Source organism: Epinephelus lanceolatus, chromosome 20 (genome assembly GCF_041903045.1).
Source record: "Epinephelus lanceolatus isolate andai-2023 chromosome 20, ASM4190304v1, whole genome shotgun sequence".
NCBI lineage: Eukaryota > Metazoa > Chordata > Actinopteri > Perciformes > Serranidae > Epinephelus > Epinephelus lanceolatus.
Genome location: NC_135753.1, coordinates 26,689,447 through 26,715,184, shown reverse-complemented (window position 1 = coordinate 26,715,184; position 25,738 = coordinate 26,689,447). Strand labels below are relative to the sequence as shown.

The 25,738-nt window shown below is 41.8% G+C and overlaps 1 protein-coding gene across 1 annotated transcript; it reads left to right on the top strand.

Annotated features, from left to right (window-relative positions):
* Nucleotides 1-1,641: 1,641 nt before the first annotated feature.
* Nucleotides 1,642-25,738, top strand: dap (death-associated protein). The gene is made up of 4 exons (XM_033639112.2): nucleotides 1,642-1,832; nucleotides 3,809-3,908; nucleotides 13,641-13,683; nucleotides 23,820-25,738. Exons 1-4 carry the CDS (start codon nucleotides 1,778-1,780, stop codon nucleotides 23,937-23,939), a joined length of 318 nt encoding a protein of 105 aa, XP_033495003.1. The 5' UTR covers nucleotides 1,642-1,777; the 3' UTR covers nucleotides 23,940-25,738.

The following is a 25,738-nucleotide window of genomic DNA, read 5'->3' as shown; positions in this document are numbered from 1 at the left end:
TCTCTTTTGCCTTTTATTGCTCATCCTGCCGATGCTTCGGCTGCTGCTGTTTTGGCACGACTGCAGGCTTTAAGGTGACAGAGGGAAACTGGCTGTTTCATTAGAAGACGTCTCAGCTGAATAAATGCTTCAGTCTTACAGGCTGTGTAGGTGCACAGCTACCAGGCACTTAAAGTTGTTGCTTTCAACTTTTCTAATGTGCTGTGATTTAAATGATTTATCAATCGGAGGGCAACAATATTTACTCCCACAATTAACAGTTGCATAATATTGAAGTCAGACGTCAGCCTGTGAGCTCATTGGATCTTTAAATTTGTCATTTTCTGTCACAAAGCACTTAACTTCTCGATACAGGCTCTGCTGATTGCTTCTTTGTGGACCCAATCATATTTTCATTTTCTTTTTCAAGTGGCACTGTTAAGTGGTAAAAACAATTATGAGTACACGGGATCAAGTACAACAATTCAGATGGATAAACAGAATAGAGAAAACTAAATGAATATAGCAGCAATTACACACAAAAATAAAAATGAGAATTAAATAAATATATATAAGAATAATAATAAGCTGAAAACTGAAATAGATTGCTATTTATTTTTTAATAAGCCCTATTTGTGCTCACTGCTGGGTGCAGCTATTAACTGATAAACTCAAGTGCTTTGTTTTATTTTGTCTTTTTCAATTAAAGTATTTCAACTACATTATTCACATATTCAGATTTTTTTTAACCAACTTTCTTTATTGCACACAAGTTTGCCTACAGAGATACAAAGAGATACATAAGCAACAAAATAAAATGAAATAAAATTAAATAAGACAAAAACTGAAAACCAAACAAAAATAAATAAATTTACATTTTATAATGCCAAAATTTGTGTTATAATCATCATATAATTGATAAATTAAATCTTACTTCATACTGTTAAACATGCAGTAAGATGGTGTTATATTGTTGAAGTTTATTAATAAAGTGCAGGAAAATCGGATTGGTTTATGACTGATTTTTATATGAATATGGAATTTTTCCAAAAATAATAAAACATTGCATGATAAACATGTTATTTTTCATTTAATCTTGACTATACTATAGTATTGCATCACACTTATTTTTTTATCTTAAGTTTCTTTTTTATTTTTAAAGTTGTATACATCAGTCCAAAACTTTAAATATTCATATTTTTTGTATTTTTTTAATCAAAAATATTTTTATTCAGCCTATTTATTTATTTTTTGACCAGATCTTATTTTTTTATTTATCTTTTTTTTTTTTATTGTAGAAGAGATGATTTAGTTATTTTTCTTGTTCTTCTTCTTCTTTTTGGCCAGATCTTATTTTTCTTTTATTTTAGCTGCGATAATTTAATTTTGTTTTGTTTTGTTTTATTTTATTTTTACCAGATCTTTTTTATTTCTTATTCTTAGAAGAGATTTTTTTTTTTTTTTTGCTATTGCAAGAATAATCCTCCATACTTGCTCATCACACTTGTAAACAGGAGGATACATTTATTAATATATTAATAACTGTAACCTAACATGAATTCCCTTCACATATTCAGACGCTGCCTACGTCCAACGTCATCGCGCTCCTTACGTCTTCCAGCTCCAGACGGTCCCGCATGACGTCATCACGCACCGTTTCCAAACAATACTCAGGAAAAAGCCACGTTGACGTCCCAGGCTGAAGTGTAGTCCACATTTTGAGGCAGAATAAAGCAGGAATTTAGTTTGTCGGACGCTCTCGGATCCTCTCCGCTGCAGACTCCACATCAGTGCAGACATGTCGTCGCCGCCGAAGGAGAAAGTGGAAACCAAAGGAGGACATGCCCCTGCAGGTAAAGCTCCTTATGCTGCTGCTGCTGCTGTGCTGTTTGTCAAAGCTTCCTCTAAACATGAAGGCCTTTGTTTGCTTCCGCTGTGTGTCAAACCAAACAGCACATGATGATGATTAATACTTATGCAATCACTACACTTGGAGATGCCTCCGACTGGCTGCGTGTCTCAGCCTTCAACACTGCATGCATCTGCCATATTTCACAGTTTCGCACATTTCCTCACTTCCTGATTGGCCTCAGATCTTGCAACATTATCAAATCTGGTGTTATTGTAGCGATTGACGGCAGTGTAATGTAAAGGTTTAGTTGCTATCTTGCAGTAATCTGCTGCTGCATGTCGATGACGTGGAGGTCACAGGCTCCAGTCCTGTGGATGTGGGCTGAGGGAAACACGTACGTGGACATGGGAAATGTGGCAGGGCACTGGGCCTCAGCAGCTGCAGTCCTGATAGCACAGTGAGATAAGAAATGCCCCTCGTACCCAACCTGTGATTAGTGGGAGGCCCTCAGGACACACGACTCAGTCTTTAACACACTTACAGGTGTGTTAGGAGCACTGACATTTTAGTTTCTGTAACCAGCCCCTCTGTAGTGAGGTGAGAGGTCAATGTCAGGAGCACGACAGCTGTCCTGCAGCTGCTAACACTTCAGGGACTTAAGAGCACATTGGCAGGATGGCTGCTCGCCACCACAGCCATCTTAACTTGGTCTTTCCATTGAGGGAATAATCTCTCTGCGTTAACCTGCTGTGCAACTTAAACATGTGCTCATGATCTAATTAATCAATATAGAGGTCACACATTCATGTTAACTATTAAGTTAAAGTCTTATACAGTACATTGTGAGGTAAGTACAGCCTCTTATTTTTATTTTTATTTATTGATTTATTTTTAACTTTTATTAAACTTGGAAGTCCCATTGAGATCAAAAATCTTTCAGCAGCCAATTAAAACCCATTTAAAATGCAACAAATACGTCATAAAATACAAAAATCCACAATAATACAACAACTATTCAAACATAGTGGCCTCTCAGGAAAAACAAGGGCATGTCTGGTACAGAAGTATGCGATTTGAGACACAGCATTATTTTTACCTAACCACCAAAATGCAATATGGCTTAAATGTACTGTTTTATATCAGTATCTGGGATCTTTGTAGTTTCTCACGGTCTTAATTAGCTGACAATAAGTTAACTCTGAAAAAACACACGTTCTCATCATTGGCCCTGAACGTATCTCAAAACAAATTCAGCCCCCTCGCTACGTGCATAAAATCAGGTGTAAAAAATCTGTGTGTTATTCCAGACAGTAATTTGACTCTGGAGCAACATGTAAAGAATGTAGTCCAGTCTTGTTTTCACCAGCTGAAGAATATTTCCAAATGTAGGTCACGTCTGTCCTCCAATAACCCAGAGAAAATCATACGTGCTCTTATATCCGCCCGCCTCCATTACTGTAATGCCTTGCTCACCTGCAGCCACCAACAAATGGATCCCCACACATCCCACCTATCTTGGCCTCCCTGCGTTGGCTTCCAGTCTCTGTTAGAGTCCATTTAAAGTTCTTTCAATCACATTCAAAGCTCTTAATGATCTGGCACTTGAGTATATAAGCTTCTCACACCGTAGCGTCCAAACAGGCCCCTCAGGTCTGCTAGTCTGGGTCCTCGAACTGTTGCAGAGTCCCAGTTAAAGACGAAGGGTGATCGAGCCTTTTTAGTTCTTGCTCCTCGGCTTTGGAACACGTTCCCACTGAGCATCAGATCAGCTGACTCTGTTCACGTCTTTAAATCGTATCTGGAAACTTACCTTTACAGATCGGCCTTTCCTGACAGTTGATAGACTTATTGTGTGTATGGAAGTGTGCAGCCATGTGTATATGTATGCATGCTTACAGTTATGTGTTCAACTCTTGAACCAACTTTCTCAGTTCGTCTGGTAGTAAATGCATATATATATGTGTGTGTGTGTTGCAGTAAAAGCAGGAGGTATGAGGATAGTGCAGAAGCACCCTCAGGCCGCTGCTCCCGAGCCACCGCAGAAAGATGAGGATGAAGAGGAGTACGTCAGCAGCAGGTAACACACCTATACAGTCATGGAGAGATAACTGAACAGGCCTACAGGGCAGGGGCCCAAGGAGGGGGAGGAGGCCCCTGGCTGTGGTTGTAAAGAGAGACAAACTGTGTGTTCCAGTACCCACACTACCATACTATACAGCGTGCCTGAAAAAGATTTAGTATGTCCGGAAACATGGTGTGTCAAATGCAGTATACCAAAAATATCAGGATGTTCTACTACACCCGGTCTGATTTTAAGCCAGCATGCTTTTCTGGCAAACAGATGACAGCTGAATAGCTGTCAGATGTCACAGTGACAAATGACAGCGCATTCAAGTAACTGATGACCAGACGAACAGTAGTTCGTCAGATTGGTTGTTTAAGTGACCAAATAAACATAAATATTACAAACAACAATAGGACGTAACTATGAAAATGACACTGCAGATGTAATTTCACTGTCGCAAATATATGTTAGAATCTACAATCTGTGCAGTTCTAGCTTTAAAGTTAAACTACATACATTGCAAAGTAACAACAGCAGAGCTCTCCAGGTTGATCTCCGTCTCTGGCGAACTCTGAGTGCCGTTTGTTTATCTCCAAGGTGACGGATATAAAAGCAAGAGGATCAAAGCTCAGGGTGTGTAATGAGAAAGTAGTGTGTCCTGTTTGTGCCCATAGAGCATGCAACAGTACATACTTTATAAGGGCAGCTGCAGTACCTACTAAAAGTAAAAAGAAAAAGCATGTGATTTGGAACGCACCCAAAATGACCATAAAGACACATGTAATGACCATAAAGAGAGACCAAAGGACGACAGTGAGATGCAAAAACATTTTTTAGCATTGGCCACCAGGCCCCTAAATTAGGAGGCCAAAGTACATTTTTGGTGGCCCAAATGTCAGCTCATTTCAAAACAATAAAGAGCCTTCTTTAACTGTGACACACCAATAAATGAAAAGACATTGAAAGTTCTTTGTAAACATATCATACTTTTTTTTCTCTTTGGTCTCATAGTTTGCAGTCTACTCCCCACCCTGTACCTTTGCCTCATTCATATCTCACTGGCTCCCTCCTTACATGTGCTATACAAACATTACAAAAAGCAGTACAAAACCTCTTCTACATACTTCCAGGGGTACCTTTCTAGCCACTTCACCTGCTTTGTTTCTGGGTCTTCTCTAAGGATCACGTTAACAGTGTAAGCAGGCTTAGTAAACCCATACTTTCCCATACGGTTAGCAACAAATCGGTCACCGGCTAGCCACATATCCATTGCTAGCCGGCGACAAGTACTTTTCACTGTTTCTGTAGAACGTTAAACTGAACATGAATGAGTCGAGATGTTTCAGGGACTGTAACGTTGTGCTGGCGAAGGCTTTGCAGTATGGGGATATTTATTAGTTATTTAAAGGCCCATTTATGCTCCCTTTACGTACGAAAATGTATACGTCCGTTTCAAACGATGTTGCCGTCACTGCCCACATACTTCCATGCGCCCTTTACGTTGGCATGGATGTTAACCAATATATCCACCAGGAGGCAGCCCAGTGTCAAAAGTTTATGACAACAACAAACTCAAAAACAAACATGGCGACTGTGGAGGAGATATTGATAATGTACCTCTTGCATAAAAGACAAAAACAGGGGCAGCGTTGTAGGAGGCGGTGGTCGGTGAGGCTGTTAAATACATTGCGACTGGAGGACGGAGAATTCTGTTCTCTAGTACTGCAGATGAGAGAAATTGAATTGTTTTTTCTTCTTCGTGTCTCACTAGAGCTTCGTATCGGGTAGTGACAGTAACACTGCCCCCACGGTTCCCGGTGGTACTGCTCCGTTTGGCCCGTATCCGTAAGCTTTATGTAAATGTGCAGAAATATGGACGAAATGAACGCGGAGCACAGACAGAAGGCTCCGTCCGTATCGGGATCCATATTTAACGTTGAGCATAAATGGGCCTTAACGCTCATTTAAGCTAGACAGGAAATCTCATTCTCAAAAGAGACTAGAGAAAACTCAAGGGGCGACCTACAGGCGATATCTGGTGACCACAGGGTAACTTTTTGTGGTCACGGTCCGTCAGGCACATGGCACATGAGGAATCCGTAAAAATGACCACAAAGAAAGACAAAACGACTGCAGATAGACATGCAATGACCACAAATAGAGACAAAACAACTACAAGGAGAAACATGGGGACTGCAAAGAGAAACAGAAGGACCCTGAGGAGATACAAAATGAATACAGAAGTCGTGGCCATGCCATTTATAGTCGTTTTGTGTGTCTCTGAGTCTGAATGTCTTGCTCTTATATTGGAGAGGTGAGGGAGACCTCATGTTGTCCGTGCCCAGGGGCCCATTGTCTCATAATTTGTCCACGCGCTCAGTAAAGACACACACAAGCAGCTACATACATTTACTGCAGAGGTAAAACTGATTCTCTACAGTAAGATGGAGAGACCTTGATTTGTACGTTATTAATCAGACCCACACACACAAACGCACCCTGCAAATTGTCAACTAAGCAATTTAGCCTCTTCCACGTTTCTATAAGGCTGCACTGTAGGCAATTCTGCTGCAGACTTGTTGTGTACTGTTGCCAACTAATTTGGTAAGCAACATAATTACTGCATAATTACAGCATTAACTTGAACAGCCCATTCAGCAGTCGCTATTGTTTGCCATAAGCAGCCTCGGTTTGCATGTTTTACATCACGCCGGCTCTCTTTCTGAGTGACAATAATTGTTCTGTTTCCATATTAGCATGTTCGGGTTTTGCCGCTTGAATGCGTTGTTCCTACTGAGGTCACTCCGTTCTGCAGGGTGGTGCAAGTTGTTGCTTTTTTTCCAGCGTAATTGTGTGTGTCTGCTTCTACACCCACATACGTCTACTCAGTATTCATGAGTATCGGTACAGGTGGCATATTCACACCGCATATCAGTGTGTGTGTGTGCGTGTGTGTTTGTGTGCGCGTTAATCAGAGGTGATGAATGAGAACTGACGAGCAGTGCACAGCCGAGAGCAGGGTTCAAGAACATTGCCAACTGTCAAGAAATTCTGCGTGCGTGTACTTTAGACACGCAACCTCACACACACACACACACACACACACACACACTCACACTAAAATATACATTACATGTGCTTCTCCCACTTTGTGTCTGTTGACGAGTATTTTCCTGTAATTCAGAGCAGGAATAGAATCAAGCCTGTCCGTGGCAATAAGTCATTTCCTTTTGCTCTGTGTCAAGTTGAGTGGCAGTAATAGACAGAGCATAAAGGTGAAAAGTGAGGTCAAGTAGATAACAGAAGTAGAAAAACAACATGCAAGCTTGGCTTTTACTTCTCAAGGGTGAAGGCTCGCTTGAGGAAGAGATCACTTCAGACAATGAGAGAAACGCTACAGTTGTAGCAGACACTGTTCAGGGTGTAACCACCATTCCAGTCTTTTAAATATGCACTTCCTGATTTTTGTTGTGTTGCTTCACAGGACATGGCGCAATACTGCATATCTTTGAGAATTAAACAGTCTTTTCTTTATGAATTAATCTTGCAAGTAATGACATGTATGAAAATGCCATTCAAAGATCCTCGAGCCCGGTGCCTTCTTTTATCCGACTGACAGTCCAAAACCTAAAGAGTTTCAGTTTACAATAGAGAAACACAGCAAAACCACGGGGGACCCCGAGGCATTCCCAGGCCAGATGAGATATGTAATCCAAATCCAGCGTGTTCTGGGTCTGCCCCGATCCATCTCACGCTCCCTTCTACCCTCACTCGTGAACAAGACCCTGAGATAGTTGAACTCCCTCACATGAAGCAGTAACTTTCTCCCAACCCAGAGGGACAATCCACTGGTTTCTGGCAAAGAACCATGACCTCAGATTTGGAGGTGCTAACTCTCATCCTGACCGCTTCACACTCGGCTGCAAACCACCCCAGTGCCTGCTGGAGGTCACGGTGTGATGAAGCCAACAGAACCACATCATCTGCAAAAAGCAGAGATGCAGTTCTGAGGTCCCCAAACCAGACCCTTCCTCCCCCCGGCTGGGATTGTCTCAGTTATCGGTTATCCAAAAGGTTACATTTCCTGTCAATCATCTGATCAGTTGAGCTCTAAATTAAATTAATACTTGATTGTTAATCCCCTGTGCGGTGATGTCATTCTAAAGAGCAGGAGCAAATGTGCATTCAGATTCCAAAGAAATGACTCCTCACTGTTTTTATAATTATATCATTACCTTTATTACTTGCATTGCAGTCTTAATTGAAGACATGATGAGTGTGTTTTAATAACTAGCAGAGGAGCCAGCTGAATGTCTGCTTTGTAAAGTCAGTATATAACATTGTGGGTTTACATATCTCTGACTCTTCTCTCTCATGTGCTAACTGGCCTCTTGTCTCACCAGAGACACACAGGGTTGAACAGTCCCCTGAGTATTTATTCTTCTCACTTTATTTCCTTTTAGAGCTTCCAGTCAAAGAAGAGAAATCATTACTTTGGCTGTGGAAATAAATTAGACAAACAGTGCATTTTAATCACTGAAGGATACCATTTCAATCCTTTAGCTTGATAAACTCCCCTCAGCCTGGCTGTGTGAACGCAGGTTTACCTTCCCTCCTGCGAAATGTTTATCTTTACCTAAAAAATGACCTGTCAGCCCATCCAAAAAGAGAGGCTGAGTAACTGCACTCCATCAGCGAATGCAGTCGCTGAAACTCCCTCAGTCACGGCGCACTCTGTCTGTCCCTCTTCATGTCACGCTGATGGACGTCTAGCAGGTGGCTACTGGGTAAATTTCACATTAGCAGCAGCCAGTGAAGCGTTGTAGTCAGGGGAACACCTGCCGTACCCAATCTAGCCGAGATGGACAGATGGGGCAAAGAGAGAGAGATAGGTGGCCGGAATTATGGCGAGGAGGAGGGGGAGGATTATTATGGTATGGAAAGCAAGGGATGATATGAAGATATGAAAAAGGAAAGGTTTTACTCAGTAAGAGAGGGAGTAATAGGAGGATGGTGGCTTCGGGTGAGATACAGGCACGAAGGGGAGGCATAAGCCAGAGCGAGCTGGTGACCCAGCAGAGGCTTCCTGCCTGCTGACTGTCAGGTGAATGTGCTTCAAATGCATCTGGAATAAATCTACCGAGCATTCAGGTAAATCCATGTTTCTCCGTCTGTTTGAAAATATGCTGTTGCAGTGAGACTTAGAGATGCAGGAGGAGTGGAGAAGGAGACATAGTATAAGGAGGTAAACACACAAACATATGGTTGCTTCATCACGTAAGTGAGTATATGTTTTATGAACTGCTTGCACATCCGCTTTCAGCTCCATGTGTAAAAACTACGTGGAAGGTGATCACAAGGCCTCGTGTCGGTTGCACTGTCACCTCTCCTACATGTTTTGGTGAGAGGTGGATATGTTCCGGCGCCTCAGAAAAAGAGCGGGCGTGTGCTGCGGGCACGCTTGACTAAATCGCTGCACACATGCACCGAATGTAGGAACTCTTGTGAAATGTGAAGCAAGCTGACAGCTCGTGGTGAGAAGTTGCGAGGAGAGAAAGAGAGAGAGGGAGAGAGGTAGGGAGGAGGAGGAGGAGGAGGAGGAGGAGGAGGAGAAGGAGGAGGAATGGAGACAGGCAACAGGCATCAGTTTCTATGGCAACCACCACCTCGCCCACGGCACCAAACTTCCTGCTCTGCTGAAGCAAAGAGAAATGGGTGGGGTAGTTGTGGTGGTGTTAGTGGTGGTGGTGGTGAGGTGTGGCTGCAGAACTGAAGACAAAGAGGAAAACACCACAGCATTAATGCACATTGCACTCTTTGAGTTATTAGTTAAAATTAGCATTCTGTATCTCCCTGTCTTTTTTTTTCTCCCTCTTCTAACTCTCTTGGCACAAAGCGACTCCTCCTCAGGATTCCTTACAGCTCTCTACTGCCCCCTGCAGGCTCCTCCATCTCTCCATACCCTCCTCCCAATCACACCAAACTACAGCAGAGATCTTTGTCACTTTTCTCTGTGTGCCCTTCCCTGAGTTTCTCTTTCTATTTTACTGTGCAAACAGAATAAATTCTTGTTGTCTGTCTGCTACATGTGACTCTACAGTGTCTGTGTATTTAACAGCCAGTTAGGTGAAAAGTTTACACTCTCATCTTTCTCTCTGTCTCACTTTAAACAAGTTTTTTCGTGCACTTTTGAAGGAGTCGGATGCTTGTTAACTGTCTCTCTGACAGGCTCACAGCCCTCACTCCTGTCTGTCTGTCATGTCTTATCTGTCTGCCCTCTGTCTCCCCAGCCTGCGCGCCCAATACTAGTAACAACGAGCAAAGTTTGATGCTAACAGGCTTCAAATGCAATGCCGATATTCTCTTCTTTCATCCTTGTTATTTCTTCCATACCTCCTCTCCCTTTGCAGTCTGTTTTCAATATTTCAGGATTTACCTTCAGATTGCACAATGGAGATCGACATTCAATAGAATAAAGACATGTGACAACCCAGCGTGAGGTGAATGTCAGCCCACGCTCTCTCAGTATGTGAATACGAGCGTGCCTGTGCACCTCAGCCCTGCTGAGTCTCGTCTCACTGTGGCTTCAGCTGAAATTGAAACTGAAGCAGCAACTGTACATATGAGCTGTGTGTCCTGCAGCATGGTGTAAGACACAAGATACATATGTAGAACATGTGATGTTGTTATGAAGATATTTTACCTGTGAGGCACATCATTCAATGCAATTTTCTACATTTGCCTTTCAGGAAGACAGGTTGACGGGTCTGTGGCAGCTGAGCACTAACAAGCAGAGGTGTGAACTGGAGTCACAAATTTGATGGCTGTAGATTCAACAGTATTAAATCAAAAAAGACTTGCAACTCAACTTGGATTTGGACACTAAGGACTTGTGACTCCACTCAGACTTGAGTCTTTTGACTTGAAACCAGGCCCAAAAGATCAAACTATGTTTTTTAAAAAGCATGCCACAAAGTCATTTCCCCTTCATTCCCTGAATCAACTAACGTAACGTTGTTTATACCCAGCAAACTGAAACTTTATTCTCCAGATGCTCCACTTTGTTTGAACTTGAGTGCATCCAGTCAAGTCTCACAAGAGAACCATGAAGAAATTGTGTTATGTTACCTAGTGCCAGCTGAAAGAAATAATACCAAAGATATTTTGTTCACATACAAAAATAAAGCAGTAGTCAACAAAAAATTAATGCCGTGCGGGTCGAAAATTACAGTCAGCAACTTCCAACAAACTTGTTTCAAACAAATAAGTACAAATTTTACAAAGCATCTGTGATTTTTATAAGTTCAATATATTATTAATCTGTTGTTAAAATGGCATTTTACAGTTGGCGAAGAGCACATTGTGACTTGTGTAGGAGTTGAAAGTCAAAGTCTATGACTTGGGACTACTGATGGCTTGCTAAACAATGACTTTGGCCCATCTCTGCTAAGGTGGGATTTATACTTCTGCGTCAAATCGACGCTGTACCTACAGCATAGGCTGTGCGTCGATGTGCATTTCCTCAGAAATATAATTACACCTTGCAACGACGCAGACTTCCTATCTATTTCTGTAAGCTGAAACCATTTCCCTCAGTGGAAACAAAGCTTTTATTTACTTTAATTTCACAAATAATAAGCAATAAATTGTGAGGACAATAAAGCCTCCACAAAATAGCTTTTTAAGTCTTGTTAAGAGACTAGAATAAGAGACTAGATTCTGGATTCATATGATCAGAGAAAATGTTCGCTCGTCGCTAGGCTAATTTATACAATGTAAAATGCCATAGGCTCGTGCTAATAACGTTAGCATGTTGTATTTGTTTGGAAAACGTGTTTAGTATAAGACAGTTTTGTCAGTGAACCTTGTGAGTTGTGATGGAGCCAAATTTTGTAACATTACCTTTGTTATATGTTGCTGTTGTCCCTGGCTTCATGGAAGTGATGGTAATGTCTGCTAACTGCTAAGCTAATTTATACAATGTAAAATGCCATAGACTTGTGCTAAAAACATTAGCATGTTGTATTTGTGGGGGAAGTGTGTCCAGATAAAGACAAGTGTTTGTCTGTGAATGCTGCGAGTTATAGTGAAGCTGATTTGTGTACTTGTGTTTGGAATTGTCTCTGAGGAACTCTGGTATCTTATAATGCTAGCATGCCTTTTTTCATTTAAGTTTCGTGTGTTTGTAATGAGAGCGGATACGTCTGCTGCGGCACCCTGCCAGACTGTTTAAGATGGAAGTTTAGCTGACAGGCTCTTGCACATAAACCCACAAAATGAATCTCCGTTAGCATTTTCCACAATTTCTCTTTTCACCTGGCGCCTGCCATCTGCACATTTATTCCCCATTTGTTCCCCAGATAACATTAAAAATGTTAAAACTCCACTTTCAAGCCAAATGTTAGCGAAAGCTAGCAAAGCCAGCTCACAGCTAGCAGAGCATTCATTTGAATGAGGAACACTTGCGGCTCTAATAAGCCATATTCTAGTTAATTGAGAGCCTCTCAGCCCCACATTATGACAAGTGGCTAGCGAGGAAATAATCAGTAAAAATTCAGCAAATCCAAACATTAATTTAAAAGCAAGGTGTAAATACTCTCATTAAGATAAGTAGCAGGAGGTTATTGAGAGCCAAGATGTTGATTGCAGAGACGGAGGTTAGCCAGATGTGTTGGAAACCCACAACTGTTAATTGATCGCAGTTAAAAAAGTTGGATCATAAAATAAATAAGGAAGCAGCAGATGTTTCAAATGGTGTGTTTTCCCGAGTGCGCCGATTCTCGCTGCTGAGGCAGCAGTTTGTAGCCTGTGTGAGAAACTTTTCTTCCAACATATTTATCCTGTTAATGAGGTACGCCATAAGCTGGGACATGCCTGCTGCTATAGCTAATGTCTTTGAGTGGAGTTTTGAAGGTGGCTACCACAACTGTACTCTTTTGCCGGAGGGGTGACGACGCCGTAAAATTAGACGGCGCTCGTTTGTCATGTCAAGGTCGATACTTACCTCGGGTTCCGCATTCCTCCTCCTCATCTTTTTCTCTGCCTCCATCCCTTCGTTTTCTCTATGTCTGAGTGAGCGCTCGCCTCCCTCTCTCCTCCATCCTTCTCTCCTCCAACAGTCTATTATTATATAGGTATTTCGCTCCCCTGTCCTCCCTGCCCTCTCGCCTCTCGCCACTCCTTCCCTGCCCTGACCTGCCTTTTACCCACTCGTCCGCCTGCTTTCCACTTCTTTTTCCTCCTTCCCAAATCCCTTCCTTTATCACCATCCTCCTCTTTAACTCTCTTTTCCTCTCATAGCCTCAGCTTTCTCCCACCTCCCTCCTGCTCTCCTCTCATGCTTTCCATCCAGAAGCTGTGAGCCCCAGTGTTTGGCCAGGATGAATGGGAGCTATTTAAGCTGCTGGCAGGTCCATCCTGTGTGTGTGTGTGTGTGTGTGTGTGTGTGTGTGTGTGTGTGTGTAGCCAGAGAGAGTAAGACTGTGGGTGTTATGTGTTTTGACAACTGGGGATGTTTGAATTTCAGCGTCACTGTTGGAGATTTTGAAGGAGCCAGATTGGTAAACTTCTGTACACGTTGCCATACAGTGCACTGCACCATTGGCCTGCACAAATACTATGATTAAATTATACAGATTAAAGCACTGGACTCACTCTGCTCACTGAATTGTGTATTGTTTTGAATTCTACAGTTAATTTTCAATTAATTATTTCCTCCTCTTTTTCTTTTGTTCTCCGTTTTAGTCCACCAAGGGCCCCTATGATTGTGTCTGGAGTGGTGACAAAGGTAAGACACACACACACACACACACACACACACATCCTCTGGTGCACACACACACACACACACACACAGACCACCAGTAGTGTTGAAACAAGCATGATGAGGTGGTTTATATCTGGGACATGAGCTCTAGAGGGAGAGGTAGAGGCTTAGTGCTGATATAGAACATTAGAGAACAGGAATAACGAGGCAGAACAGAGGGAGGAGGAGAAAATAAAGAGAATACCAGGGGAGAAAATGTGATGAAGTAAAGACGGGATAGGATCAGTGATCAGATATCTGTAATTAAAGATAATGCTGTGAGTTTGATTTATAGTTTGTTTGTTAATAACCTTCTTTTCTAAATGTATAAACTAATGTTATGCATGCCAGCTTCGTATCATAACAATTAGGGTAGTATATGTTCCCTTCATCTCAGCACCAAGATCATCCTTTGGATTTTCACTGGCTCAAACTACATTGTGTTTTTGCATTTTCATATGCCCACCCTGCCCGCCACTACGGACACAGAGTGTAAAAGCGGATCGAGATATCTCGGTTACCAGTGGGCCGCCATATTGTGTCCTGTGTCAAAACAACCATGCTCACATTACGTCATCCACCAGCAGGAGCATTTATTGGTCCGGTGCAGCACAGTGCATTCTGGTAGTTGCAGGGTTTCTACCTCTTTCCTCTGTGCTCTCTGGTTATGCAGCACTAGTTTCAAAATCGCCTTGTGCGTGTTTCTACTAGACAGCCCATTTATGAGTTATGAATAGACCATCTATCCAGCAGTGAAATACCTCTTCAACCACAAAACACATCAGTGCAAAGTCTCAAAACTTCTTATAAACCCAGCCTGAAAGATTTAAAAAAGAGAAATATTGACACCAGTTTTTTTTAACATTTTAACAACACACAAACACGGACATAAGAAATACAGGATGGAAAAAAAGACAATGATGAAAACAAATGAATTAAAAATAAGTAAATAATAGTAGTAGTAATAATAACAATATTGATAAGGAATTATAAGATAAAGGATGACACACTGCCAGGTAAAGGAAAGAAAGTACAATTATGTGCCAGGTCAAACCATGCGTAGGTAGTGCACAGGAAGGTTGAGGCTGAAAGATAGCATCCTTGAAGTAAAGGCCTTGGGTGGTCAGGAAGGTCCAACGGAGACCTAGCGTCCTGGCAGATTGAAGCACAGTGTACAGCCGATGCAAAGAAGCAGTCTAATGTGGTTAGTCAGCCTGACTCATAATGCTTTTGATATATTCAATAAAGGGTCCTCAGATTTTAGAAACCTTGATGGATAGATAGATAGACTTTATCATCATTCAATTCCACACCGTCAACAGGTGCACATAAGAACGAAATTCCATTCTCTGAATAAAATATGGATCAAACTAAACATCAGTAGCTAAACTGCTAGTGCAAATGATGGATATAAAAATACATAAATAAAAAAAATGCATAAACTAATACAGTTCCATGGAGCTCAGACTAGAGATCAGTGAGAGTGTGAGAAGGGGGTTATTGACTGGGTTCAATGTAGTTGGTGGTGTGTAAGAGGATAATCATCTTATGGAGTTCAAAAGTCTGATGGCTTGGGGGATGAAGCTATTGCAAAACCTGACTGTTCTGCTCCTGATGCTGTGGTACCTCTTGCCAGAGGCCAGCAGGGAGAACAGTCCATGGTGGGGGTGTGTCGAGTCCCTGGTGACGTTGCACGCACAAGTCAGGCGTGAGGGAGTTAGACAGAGTGTACGGGATCTCTTTAAGATGTAGATGAAGAACCCATGTCATATGTTACTATACAATTGTAAAATGTCCGCCCAAATATTGACACCCTTTGACTGAAAATTGTCTGTAAAAATACATAATGTTCACGCCCTCAAAATTTGAATGACTTTTATTTATTTAATTGTTATATATCAGGGTTTTCCCTGCCTATCTAAGACAAAGCCGGTCCACCTGGGTGATTTTGGCCGCCACCTTGGTTAAAGCGTGTGTGTGTTTGTGTGTGCATGGGGGGCGTTCAGATGTAGCGTCTTTTGCATGCACAAACCCATTACTTTCAATGTAGACGCACGTCATGCACGCTCTAAACCCAAAGCGATGCCGTAGCGGAGCGCATTCTCTGCAATGCGCTTGTTTTTTGGTCCGGCGCATAGCTCCACGGATCTGCTGTCAGATCCCGGTTCCCCCTCGGGCTGTGTCTCTCCCACTGTTTCCCACGGAGCTCTGCCCTGTTTGAAAGGCGAAGGAAGCCCGTGGGTGCAAAGGCGTCGCCTCTGAGATGTAGAATGTGTATTATAGAAGAGAAACACCGCTGACTTGTATCATCAGAACAGACATGTCCTGTGATTTTCAGCCTCCTTTTGTATTTAATACAGGGGGGACAATACCTGACAGTAATATTCTCAGCTGTCAGGATGTGCCTGCTGTACAGGGTAAATATAGTCATATAAGGCTGAAAATCACAGGACATGTCTGTTCTGACACAGTCTCAACAAAAAGTAGTCGGCCATTCTATTGCAGAAATGTTAGATCACATTATAGTACAAACTGGAGGTGTTGCTTTAAGTGTGTCGACCTCCTGTATGTGTGTGTGATTGTGTAAGCTTCAACAGCCTTGACCTGCCACTTTGAAAAGTGGGTTAAAGTCTGTGAAAAGCTGTGTTTGTTTTTGACTGCATGCCTCGGATGTTGTGTTAGAGCATACATAGGTGCGTTTGTGTGTGTGTGTCTGTGTAAAAAGTGTCCTTGAGTTCCCAGCCGTGTGCGTGTTTGCGTGCGTGTCAGACTGTTTGCGGAAGATTGCAGTGATATCAGCAAGGTGGCAGGCATCCCATTTATCCCCCGATCCTCCTCTAGCCTTCCCATTCGCCCCCTATCACTGCCATCAAACCCAGAGGCTAGCACTGCACAAAGCCTCAGAAAAGCCTTTTAGCAGCTAAGTGAAACACTTCAGCGTGTGTGTCTGTGTGTGGAGTTTGTGACCTGCTGGGAGTTTTTTTTTTTTAAATGTGAAAAAAACCCAAGACATTTCCTGGCTATGTATTTTCTATCTTTGCTTTCTCTTTGAATGACAGAGTGGGATTCTCAGGGGGGGTTTTTGTGTTATAAAAATTATTCGGCCCAAGGTACCAGAGGTGGACATCTAAAGTCAGAAACTAGCTTAAGTAGAAACTCTAAAGAAAAAGAATAAGTTCAGGTGATGAATGTATTTTTTGCTCTTGCTTGGCGTTAGGTTTTCTGGGTCAGACCGCATGTCCTCCTGCCTGCTGAGGTCCCATCTCACCAGAAATTCTTATTCTGACACCCCCCCCCCCATCACACCATTATTCACGTTTCAAGGGAGCCCTTGTCTGAGGAGTTTGCATGTTCTCCATGTGTCAGCGTGGGTTTTCTCCGGGAACTCCAGCTTCCTCCCACAGTCCAAAGACATGCAGGTTAATTGGTGACTCTAAATTGCCTGTAGGTGTGAATGTGAGTGTGAATGGTTGTCTGTCTCTATGTGTCAGCCCTGTGATAGTCTGGCGCCCTGTCCAGGGTGTACCCTGCCTCTCGTCCAATGTCAGCTGGGATAGGCTCCAGCCCCCCGTGACCCCTAACTGGATAAGTGGTTACGGAAAATGAATGAATGAATGAGTTATATTCATGAAATCCAAGAAGAAATAAATATATTTTTGAAAGTACACTTTAACGTGTCAGCATACTGCATATATGCATAAATGCCTATTGAGAGACACAGTTTTCTTAAGAATAAATTATCAGGAAAAAAGCATGGAAAGAAATCAGTAATCTTAGACTGTCTTTTTTCACTGTCTAAAAATATCTTAAAATGTTAATTTGCAATGAGAAATTAAAGAAGACCTATTATGCTCATTCAATTCAAATTATCTGCGGTGGAACACTTGTATTCACCCTCCATTTTAGCGTCTCTCTTTTTAAGCCTCCCTCCTGACAAAGCCCAGTCTGCTCTGAGTGGTCAATTCTTCTGGGTCTTGCGTATGTTGGCATCTGTGCACTCTCACAGCAGAAGGGGAATAACTGTAACGTAGTATAGCGGCACTTCCTACCCTGAAAAATCAACGATAAAAGCATCTAAACCAGAATCTTCACAAAGGGTTAGCAGGAATCTGACCTGAAATCAGGCAGATAATTACAACATCTACAACCAGAACCACAGGTTTCCCTGACATTAGCATGCAGCTACATGTAGCAGTGTAGGTTGTGTAATCCAAACACTTGCAGTAGAGTGCCTGGAGCAGATGACCAGAGAAAAAAATCAAAATAAAAAATATTTAGCGAGCTAGCTTTCCTGATATCTATAGGTAGTGTGTTCCATAGCTTTGGGGCGTTATTATCCAAGGCTGCATCCCTGATCTTCTTCCGGCTGTTGCTGGGAACTTCCAGTACACCAGCAGCAGATGATGGCAGTGTTCTTGGAGGCAAATAGTTAACAAGGGAGTTAGCAATGTAGCTCGCTCCCTCGTGTTTTTTGGGAGGCCAGTAAAAATTACTTTACAGTAGCCGAGGTGACTTGAAATAATAATTTATGACTGTAATATGACAAATACAAATTCATCTTTAGGTAGCCTACTAGGAAAATGTAATCAGTTGTTTTTTCAGTCCACTAGATACATTTTACTGCTGCAAAAAAATGGCTGAGGTGAGATGAACCGACTTTATCTTATAAGATAAAACAGATGATGACAGTCAGTTTTCCTTTGGGGACATAATTCACTGTTGAATAGAGGTAATAAATTGCAGTATATCGCAATATATTTTATTGCAATTACTCAGCATATTGCAACATACAGTACAGGCCAAAAGTTTGGACACACCTTCTCATTCAATGCGTTTTCTTTATTTTCATGACTATTTACATTGTAGATTCTCACTGAAGGCATCAAAACTATGAATGAACACATGCATTGAAATCAAATGCATTGAATGAGAAGGTGTGTCCAAACTTTTGGCCTGTACTGTATTTCCACCCCTAGAACCAGAGTATTCCAAACAGTCTGAAGCAAGAGGTTTTTGCTCACTGGGATTAGTTTTATATACGATTTAGCTCATTATTTGAATCTTAAGCCGTGTTTAATATGAACGTCTGTCATTGTGACATCATATAAGTGACAGGTAATAAGGAAAAGGTGTCCTTTTAAGTACTGTAAAAAAAAAAAAAAAAAAGACTATTCAAATCCTTCCAGATTATAAGGTATTTGAACATGTTTTCATTTAAAAATTACACTTTATTTTGATTAAAAAAGATTGATTGGGAAAATAAAAGTTGCAAATATCCTCTAGAAATGGATATATTAGCTGTGTACAACAGTGGTAAAAAAGGAGGCTGGAAGCACGCCTTGCCAATCACTACGACTTCTAGTCACAGTGTGGTGCAATAATACAGTTAATTTGTTGCATTGCCTCCCTACCTCCGCTTCAGAAGGACAGAGATAGAGGAGAGAGAAGCTTTGAGCCTCGAAAGAGAGAAGAAGGGCAATTGGAGGTCAAATCCATCCACATCCCGTGCAGTTAGTCGTGGAATTGGCTTTAAATGAAAGACACACACACACACACACACACACACACACACACACACACACACTGTAAATGTTTTGTGCCCACCTACACACAAACACACATACAGGAGAGTTAGTGCACAGCCTCACATACAGTACAAAACCAAAGCACACATACAGAGCGGATTGGGGTCAGGGAAGGATGGGGTGGGCGAGTAAAGTTCAGAAAGAGGTTCAGACAGGCAGTGTGTGTGTGTGGAGAGAGCGTTGATTGAATTGGTTATATAACTTTTTCCTCATGGACATCCTTAGAAATCTGAATATGAGGGAGCCATATGTTGGGTTATTATGTTTATGACGGTGTTGTAACATCCACATATGGCAACACCTGGACAGCCTCAGCAAAAGACCCACTTAACTAAATACTAAAATCCAGTATTTTAGATGAAAAGATTAAAACCTTCAGTGTTTATCCACCTCATCATGAAGCGGCAATGTAATTTACATTGTGTGTTATATGTTTGTGTGCAGTGCTATAGCTATAAATCTCATCCATCCACTTCAACTAATGTGTAGGGGGAAAAATTAAGACGGGGAACAAATGACAGGTGTGAGAAAATAGAGAAACATTGGGGAAGAAAGAAAAGACTGCTGGCAGGTGATGATAAAAAAAAAAGAAAGAAGGGAGAGAAATGCTTGTAGTATTTCTGATTAAAATTCTGCATTCCCCTGTGAATGATCAAATTCCTGCTTTGATCCGATTTAGAAACGAGCGGCTGTTTATGGGCGTTTTTCTTGGAATAAGAGATTGAGGTTGCAGAGCACATGAGCGGGACAGATGAGTGCTCCATACTTTACCCTTCATTTTGGGGATTTCCTCATTGTTATTATGATTATCAGAGAGAAAGGGTTTAAAAAGCGGGCAGAAAGAGTGCGTACTAAGTGCCAGCATTGAAACAAACTATAAAACGTTATATAACATAAGCACTTTAACACAATTATTGTGTGAACTCCAGTCACGACTTGGGCAGGAGTCAGAAAATTGATGACTTTAGACTCAACTTGACAAAATCAAGGAAGACTTGCCATGATAGTATATGTATGTGACAATAATAATTGTGTGTATAATAACAGTAGAAGTATAACTAATAATATCAGCAGCAGTAGAAGACATTAGGCAGGACCATGACAGCAGCGCAACCACGACACGCGATCCAGACACAGCTGTAATACGATGGAACCTGTGAGACAGTGGGGCACAAAGGCTCCGGAGAAGAAGTGATGATTTTTGAAAATTAAATGTTATTGTTCTGTTGTTAAAATGCCATCATAGTTGATGAAGAGCACATTATGACTTGTTCCTAAACTTAGAGTTTAAGACGCATTTGTGACTTGCAAAACAATCAGTATGTTTACATGAGGTGAGGTGAGGTAAAACTTTAATCAGGACAAAAATTTAGGATACAGACAGTAGTCATGACTACAACAAAACAGACAGTACAATACATAACACACAGAGTCCAGTCTCACAGACTGTCATGGGTGAATCATGGATAGGGATGGGTACCTTTCACATTTGAATTGATACGGTACTGATACCCGGTACCTGAAAATCGATACCTGTACGCAACGGTACCTGTTTTCGGTACTTATTTTGCATGTATGTGTGGAAATAAAGGATATTTCTTTTAGAATTTTTTTTTTTTTGTCTAAACTAACTAACTTTATTTCTCAATATCAAACAGGATAAAACAACATCTAACACTGTTTGTAACATAATATCGAAAGGTAGCCTATATAATTGACTATGCAGCAGTTCTTTTTATTGCAAAAAATAAACCCACTCCTACTACCTCCTATTCCTCCTCTTTCCCCTCTGGGGAAAAATGTGTTTGGGGGAGTGTAACATTAAAGTTAGAGAATACGAGGAACCGAGCTGATAATGATAACTAAGGCAAGTAAAAATGCGAAGCTAACGTTAGAATGCCCAGAACAAAGCCCAATCATCCTAAACACTAAGCTTATTAATTACCTGGAACCGATGTAGCTGATGCCCCGCTTAATCACCGTCGTCATCATCGAATGTTAATCCCACTTCCTCTGCCCCGCTGCTGGCTGCAGATGACAACGAGCCGCTAGCTGCAGGTGTGCTAATGCTGGGAGAAGTAGCCTTAACTTTCAGGCTATCAAATACTGTGCAGTCATCAGCCTTTAAAAACACCTTGTGCTTGACCAGGTGCTTCCTCAGGTTTGAGGTATTTCCATAGCTGGCCTTGCATTTTGCGTCGCAAATATTGCAGCGCGCGTAGTCTGCATCAAACTTTGAGATATGGAGCCACACCTTCAACCTCTTTCTCTCAGCCATGCTGCTTTGTTGATAGCTGCCACTGATGTGATCACGCTCTCGTGCGTACAATGCTGCGTTCACGATAGGCAGTGAAAACGTCACTCCTCCACTCTCGAAGTCCCTAGGATGCGTTCAGGTACTGAAATGTGGTACCGTTTGATTTTATGTGAATCGATACTCGGGATTACCGGCTGAATTCGGTCGGTACCAATAAAAGTACCGAACTCGGTACCCATCCCTAATCATGGACATTAGTGGTCACTGCTGGTTAAGATAAGTGATAGCAAACGGGACAAAGGACAATCTGTAACACTTAGTGCTACATTTAGGGAGGCAAAACCTCCACCCTGATGGAAGCATGTGAAACTCAACATGGAGATTATGTTGCGAGTCTGAGACAATAGACCGAGCTTTAGAGGTGACCCTCTCTTCATAAAGATGCTGTAGATTGTTAAACGTAACACCAGTGATCTTACAGAACAACTTGACCACTCTTTCCAACTTGTTTTTGATTTTAAGGCTCAGATTACCAAACCACCAGACCATGTTGTAAGAAAGAACGGACTCAATAAAAGCAGTTTCATTATTGTCCTATTTACATCGAAACTCCTCAGCTTCCTCAAAAAGAATAGACGTTGGTTTGCCTTCTTACAGATGCTGTGAGTGTTCACATCAAAATTCAACTTGACATCTAAGACAGTGCCCAAATACTTATCCTGCTGCACTGCTGCCACCGGCACCCCCGATCACACGAGGAGCAGGAAGAAAGGGCTTCCTTCGAAAATCAATAAATGTCTCATTGGTCTTAGACACATTAATGTGGAGGGCAGTTAAAAAGTTCATCCGGTACTGGGCCATGATTGTGCTCTGATCCATGAAGAACGCTTACGTCCGCGTACTTAAGATCAAATCTTGATGTGGGATTACTTTCATCTGTGTATAATATATATACACGAAAACGAAACGAAATAAAAGAGGAGAAAGAACACACCCCTGAGGGGATCCAGTAGATGCACAGTCAAGCTAAAACCGTAGTTCAACTTGACCAGGCCATGTATTTGGACGACTGTCCTTGTCCAAGTATACAAGCACTGGAGGAGAATTGATTTGTTGATGGAAGTGTGTCCAGTTCCACTATGATAGGTGGCAATATGCCCTTTCAGCTTGTTAGTATCGGACCTTTTTTACGGTTGACCTATTACACAGACCAAACAATCGACAAACAAGTTAGCTATGAGTAGCTAGCGGCAAACTGGTACCATGGTGGACAACTTGACAGTGCTGTACATTTCATCCGTCCAAAACTGCCCAGCCCTGGATGTAGATTTTGCCATTTTGTTACCAGCTTCTGCTTCTGTTACGTATTTAACGCTATTCGACTTCTGGGTCAAAGCCCGGGGAGGAAACTGAGGAGGATGCGTAGAGTACCTAGGTCAGTTTGGGTCCAATTGACTGTATACATGCAGGAGGAATTCGACTCCCAATCGCATTATCAGAGTGTGTTAGACTTTGAGAAATTCAATTTAGTACGATTTCAGTCGGACTAACCTGTTTACATGTATTCAGACTACCACAATAAATCAGTTTTCTCTAATGTTATTTAAACGTAGTGACTGATTTGGTCCCACCATTGTGATGTCCTTTGCACTGATGTTTTTAATAATGAGCCTCTTCCCGCTAAAAATCACATCAGTATCTTACTGTTTAAGAGCTAACATCAGTTGGATGGATATTTGCTATACCGTATGTTGCAGTGGTTTGTTCTAAGCAGATACAGCAGAGCTTATAGGTGGTGCCATCTGAAATTTTAGCTTCAATCATTATTTTCCCAGATGGCAAATATGAGAAGAAGGCGATATAAGACAAATGTTTTCCCTCATGGTTTGAGCACTACCACCAAGATGGTTCATGCTTTATGTGCAGTTACACCTGCGGAATCACCAGCTGTTCTAACTGTGCGCTCCTTGTGATGGTAAAATGCTTAAAAACTCCCAAATGACACAGCTTTGTATGACATAAAAGCATTTCATATTGGCCATCAAGAATAGAGACTCTGTCAGAATTGAGCACTTGTTCTTTTCCATTTTATCTCTACTAGGCACGCTGGTGTTGTCTATGTTTCGAAATGCCAAGTTGACTTGGCACCAAATTTTAGCAGGAAAACTGTGCATGAACTCATTTTGCAGCTCAGGCTGTAAGCTCCAGTGTCTTTGCTTTGAATGTGGTTCATTATTTTGCCCTTAAAGACTGTTGACTGACTGTGTTCTGTCCAGGGTGATAAGGACTTCACCCCTGCAGCCGCCCAGGTGGCTCATCAGAAGCCCCAGCCTTGTGTCCCCAAGCCACCCACCAACCAGCACATCAAACATCACATCCAGCAGCCACGCAAGTGAACTAGGCAGCAGGCTACGAAAGGCGACGCTAACTCCACCAGCCGGCCTTCCCAATGGAACACATAGGATGAAGACGTTTCCCCACCAGGCACAGATCTCCTCAAAATAATCAGAGTAGTTTTTCATAGCTTGTTGCATTATATTTATCAGCAGCAGATACCCTAATGCAAAGACAGCCATTGTAGAAGTCCCGCTCTCTACACCGCCGCTGCTTTAATGCGGCACTATTACTTCTGCACTTTTGTATCTTCTCCTTAAGAGGGATTATTTTGACAATTGTATAGTCTTAAGTGGTATAAATGAGTGGACGGGCTTCTAAAATGGCTGTCATTCCAGGATTAAACAATAAAGGAGTCATCTCAGATCTGAGTCTGGTGGGGGGAACTCTCACCCCCCAGCAATGTGCCGACCAATCACAGCAACCAGCCAATCACAGCAACCTATCAATCAGGCCAACTAACCAACCAATCACCTCGCAGTGATGAGCCTCAGCTCCAGCCTTCTACCTACGATCTTCACAGACCAAAAGAACCAATCGACAAATCATGAGGTGGACGCCACTTTTACATCTTCACCACAAACCAAAAAGAAACCCAGAGAGCAGCTTCTAAATTGCGAAAGTCAATTTGGTGTGTGTATCACCACTGAGGGTGTTGCCAAATTGCACGGATACAGCATGGACCAGAGGGAGTTAGAGTAGCCAATTAAATGACAGCATTAACCAAATTTTAGCGGCAACTTTGACAAGCATTCCATTCGGCCATTTCAATATTATAGATGCCAAGTAACGAGAACCAATTAGATGCAAAACATGACCCATTTCCCTGTAATTATGGCTGTCATAAATAGCTACTTGATGCATGTCGTTAGTGTTATAACTCAAGATGGCTAGCTAATTAAGCTTTTGGGCCACAGCAATATATATTTAGCTTCTGCACAAGCTTCCTCCTGTGTCAGTGTTCGTACCTTGTATTTATCAGAGAGGAGTCTCACTGATCTACTCTCCATTTATGCCTGTAATAAGGTCTGTCCTTCGCTGGCAAGTTTGAATGCAACCTGAATATGCTTCACAGGAAAATAAAATCTCCCATTAGTGCCTCATTGCTTAGATTTCAGGATTTTCTGTCGCATTTGAGTTGCATGGAATTCAATTTCATCTGCTTCCTGCTGGAGTTAACCAGGCTGAAAATATAGCCGACAGTGTCATGTAAATCTGAAAGATACTGTGAAGCAGCTGTAGGACGCTTTGTGTTATCATTAGCATTAGCCTGAACATCACAATGTTGAACAAAGCATTGCAGAGAAGTGGCTCAGAAACAAAAGTGAGGCTCTTAACTGTCAGATGAAGGCAACAAGGTCATTGCCGTGCAAAAACATTCCATAGAAACAAGTTTGTCAGTGTACAAGGATAGTTCAAGACTGCAGGTATTGCTCGTTGCATATCAGAAAACTGTATCAGCTCCCAAAAATCCAGATCGCCATTTCCCTAGAAATTATACATATTTCGATACACACACAGACACACCACCCTTCTCCTTAAGCACCCATCCCCTTACACTCAAGTGTCAATTGTTGCAACACTAACATTCAGGTTTCCAGGAATGAAAGAAAGAAATTTATCTTGCCAAGAAGGAACGATTTCCTATGTTAATTTAAGTTTGAAAGAGTTTTATTTTTGTTTTTCTCTGTTCTTTTTCTTGAGAAAATTGTTCAAATTGTATAAATCTTTAGTCAATGAGTGGAATTAGGTATTAGGTGCGGTTGTGGTAGGAAATAAAGATATAGACTATCTTGAAAGA

What these genes read in the sequence shown, in the direction of transcription:
- dap (XM_033639112.2), top strand. Translation starts at nt 1,778, where the DNA reads ATGTCGTCGCCGCCGAAGGAGAAAGTGGAAACCAAAGGAGGACATGCC. An exon ending in AGGAGGACATGCCCCTGCAG is followed by an intron (nt 1,833 to 3,808) that starts GTAAAGCTCCTT and finishes TGTGTGTTGCAG; the next exon opens with TAAAAGCAGGAGGTATGAGG. An exon ending in GAGGAGTACGTCAGCAGCAG is followed by an intron (nt 3,909 to 13,640) that starts GTAACACACCTA and finishes TCTCCGTTTTAG; the next exon opens with TCCACCAAGGGCCCCTATGA.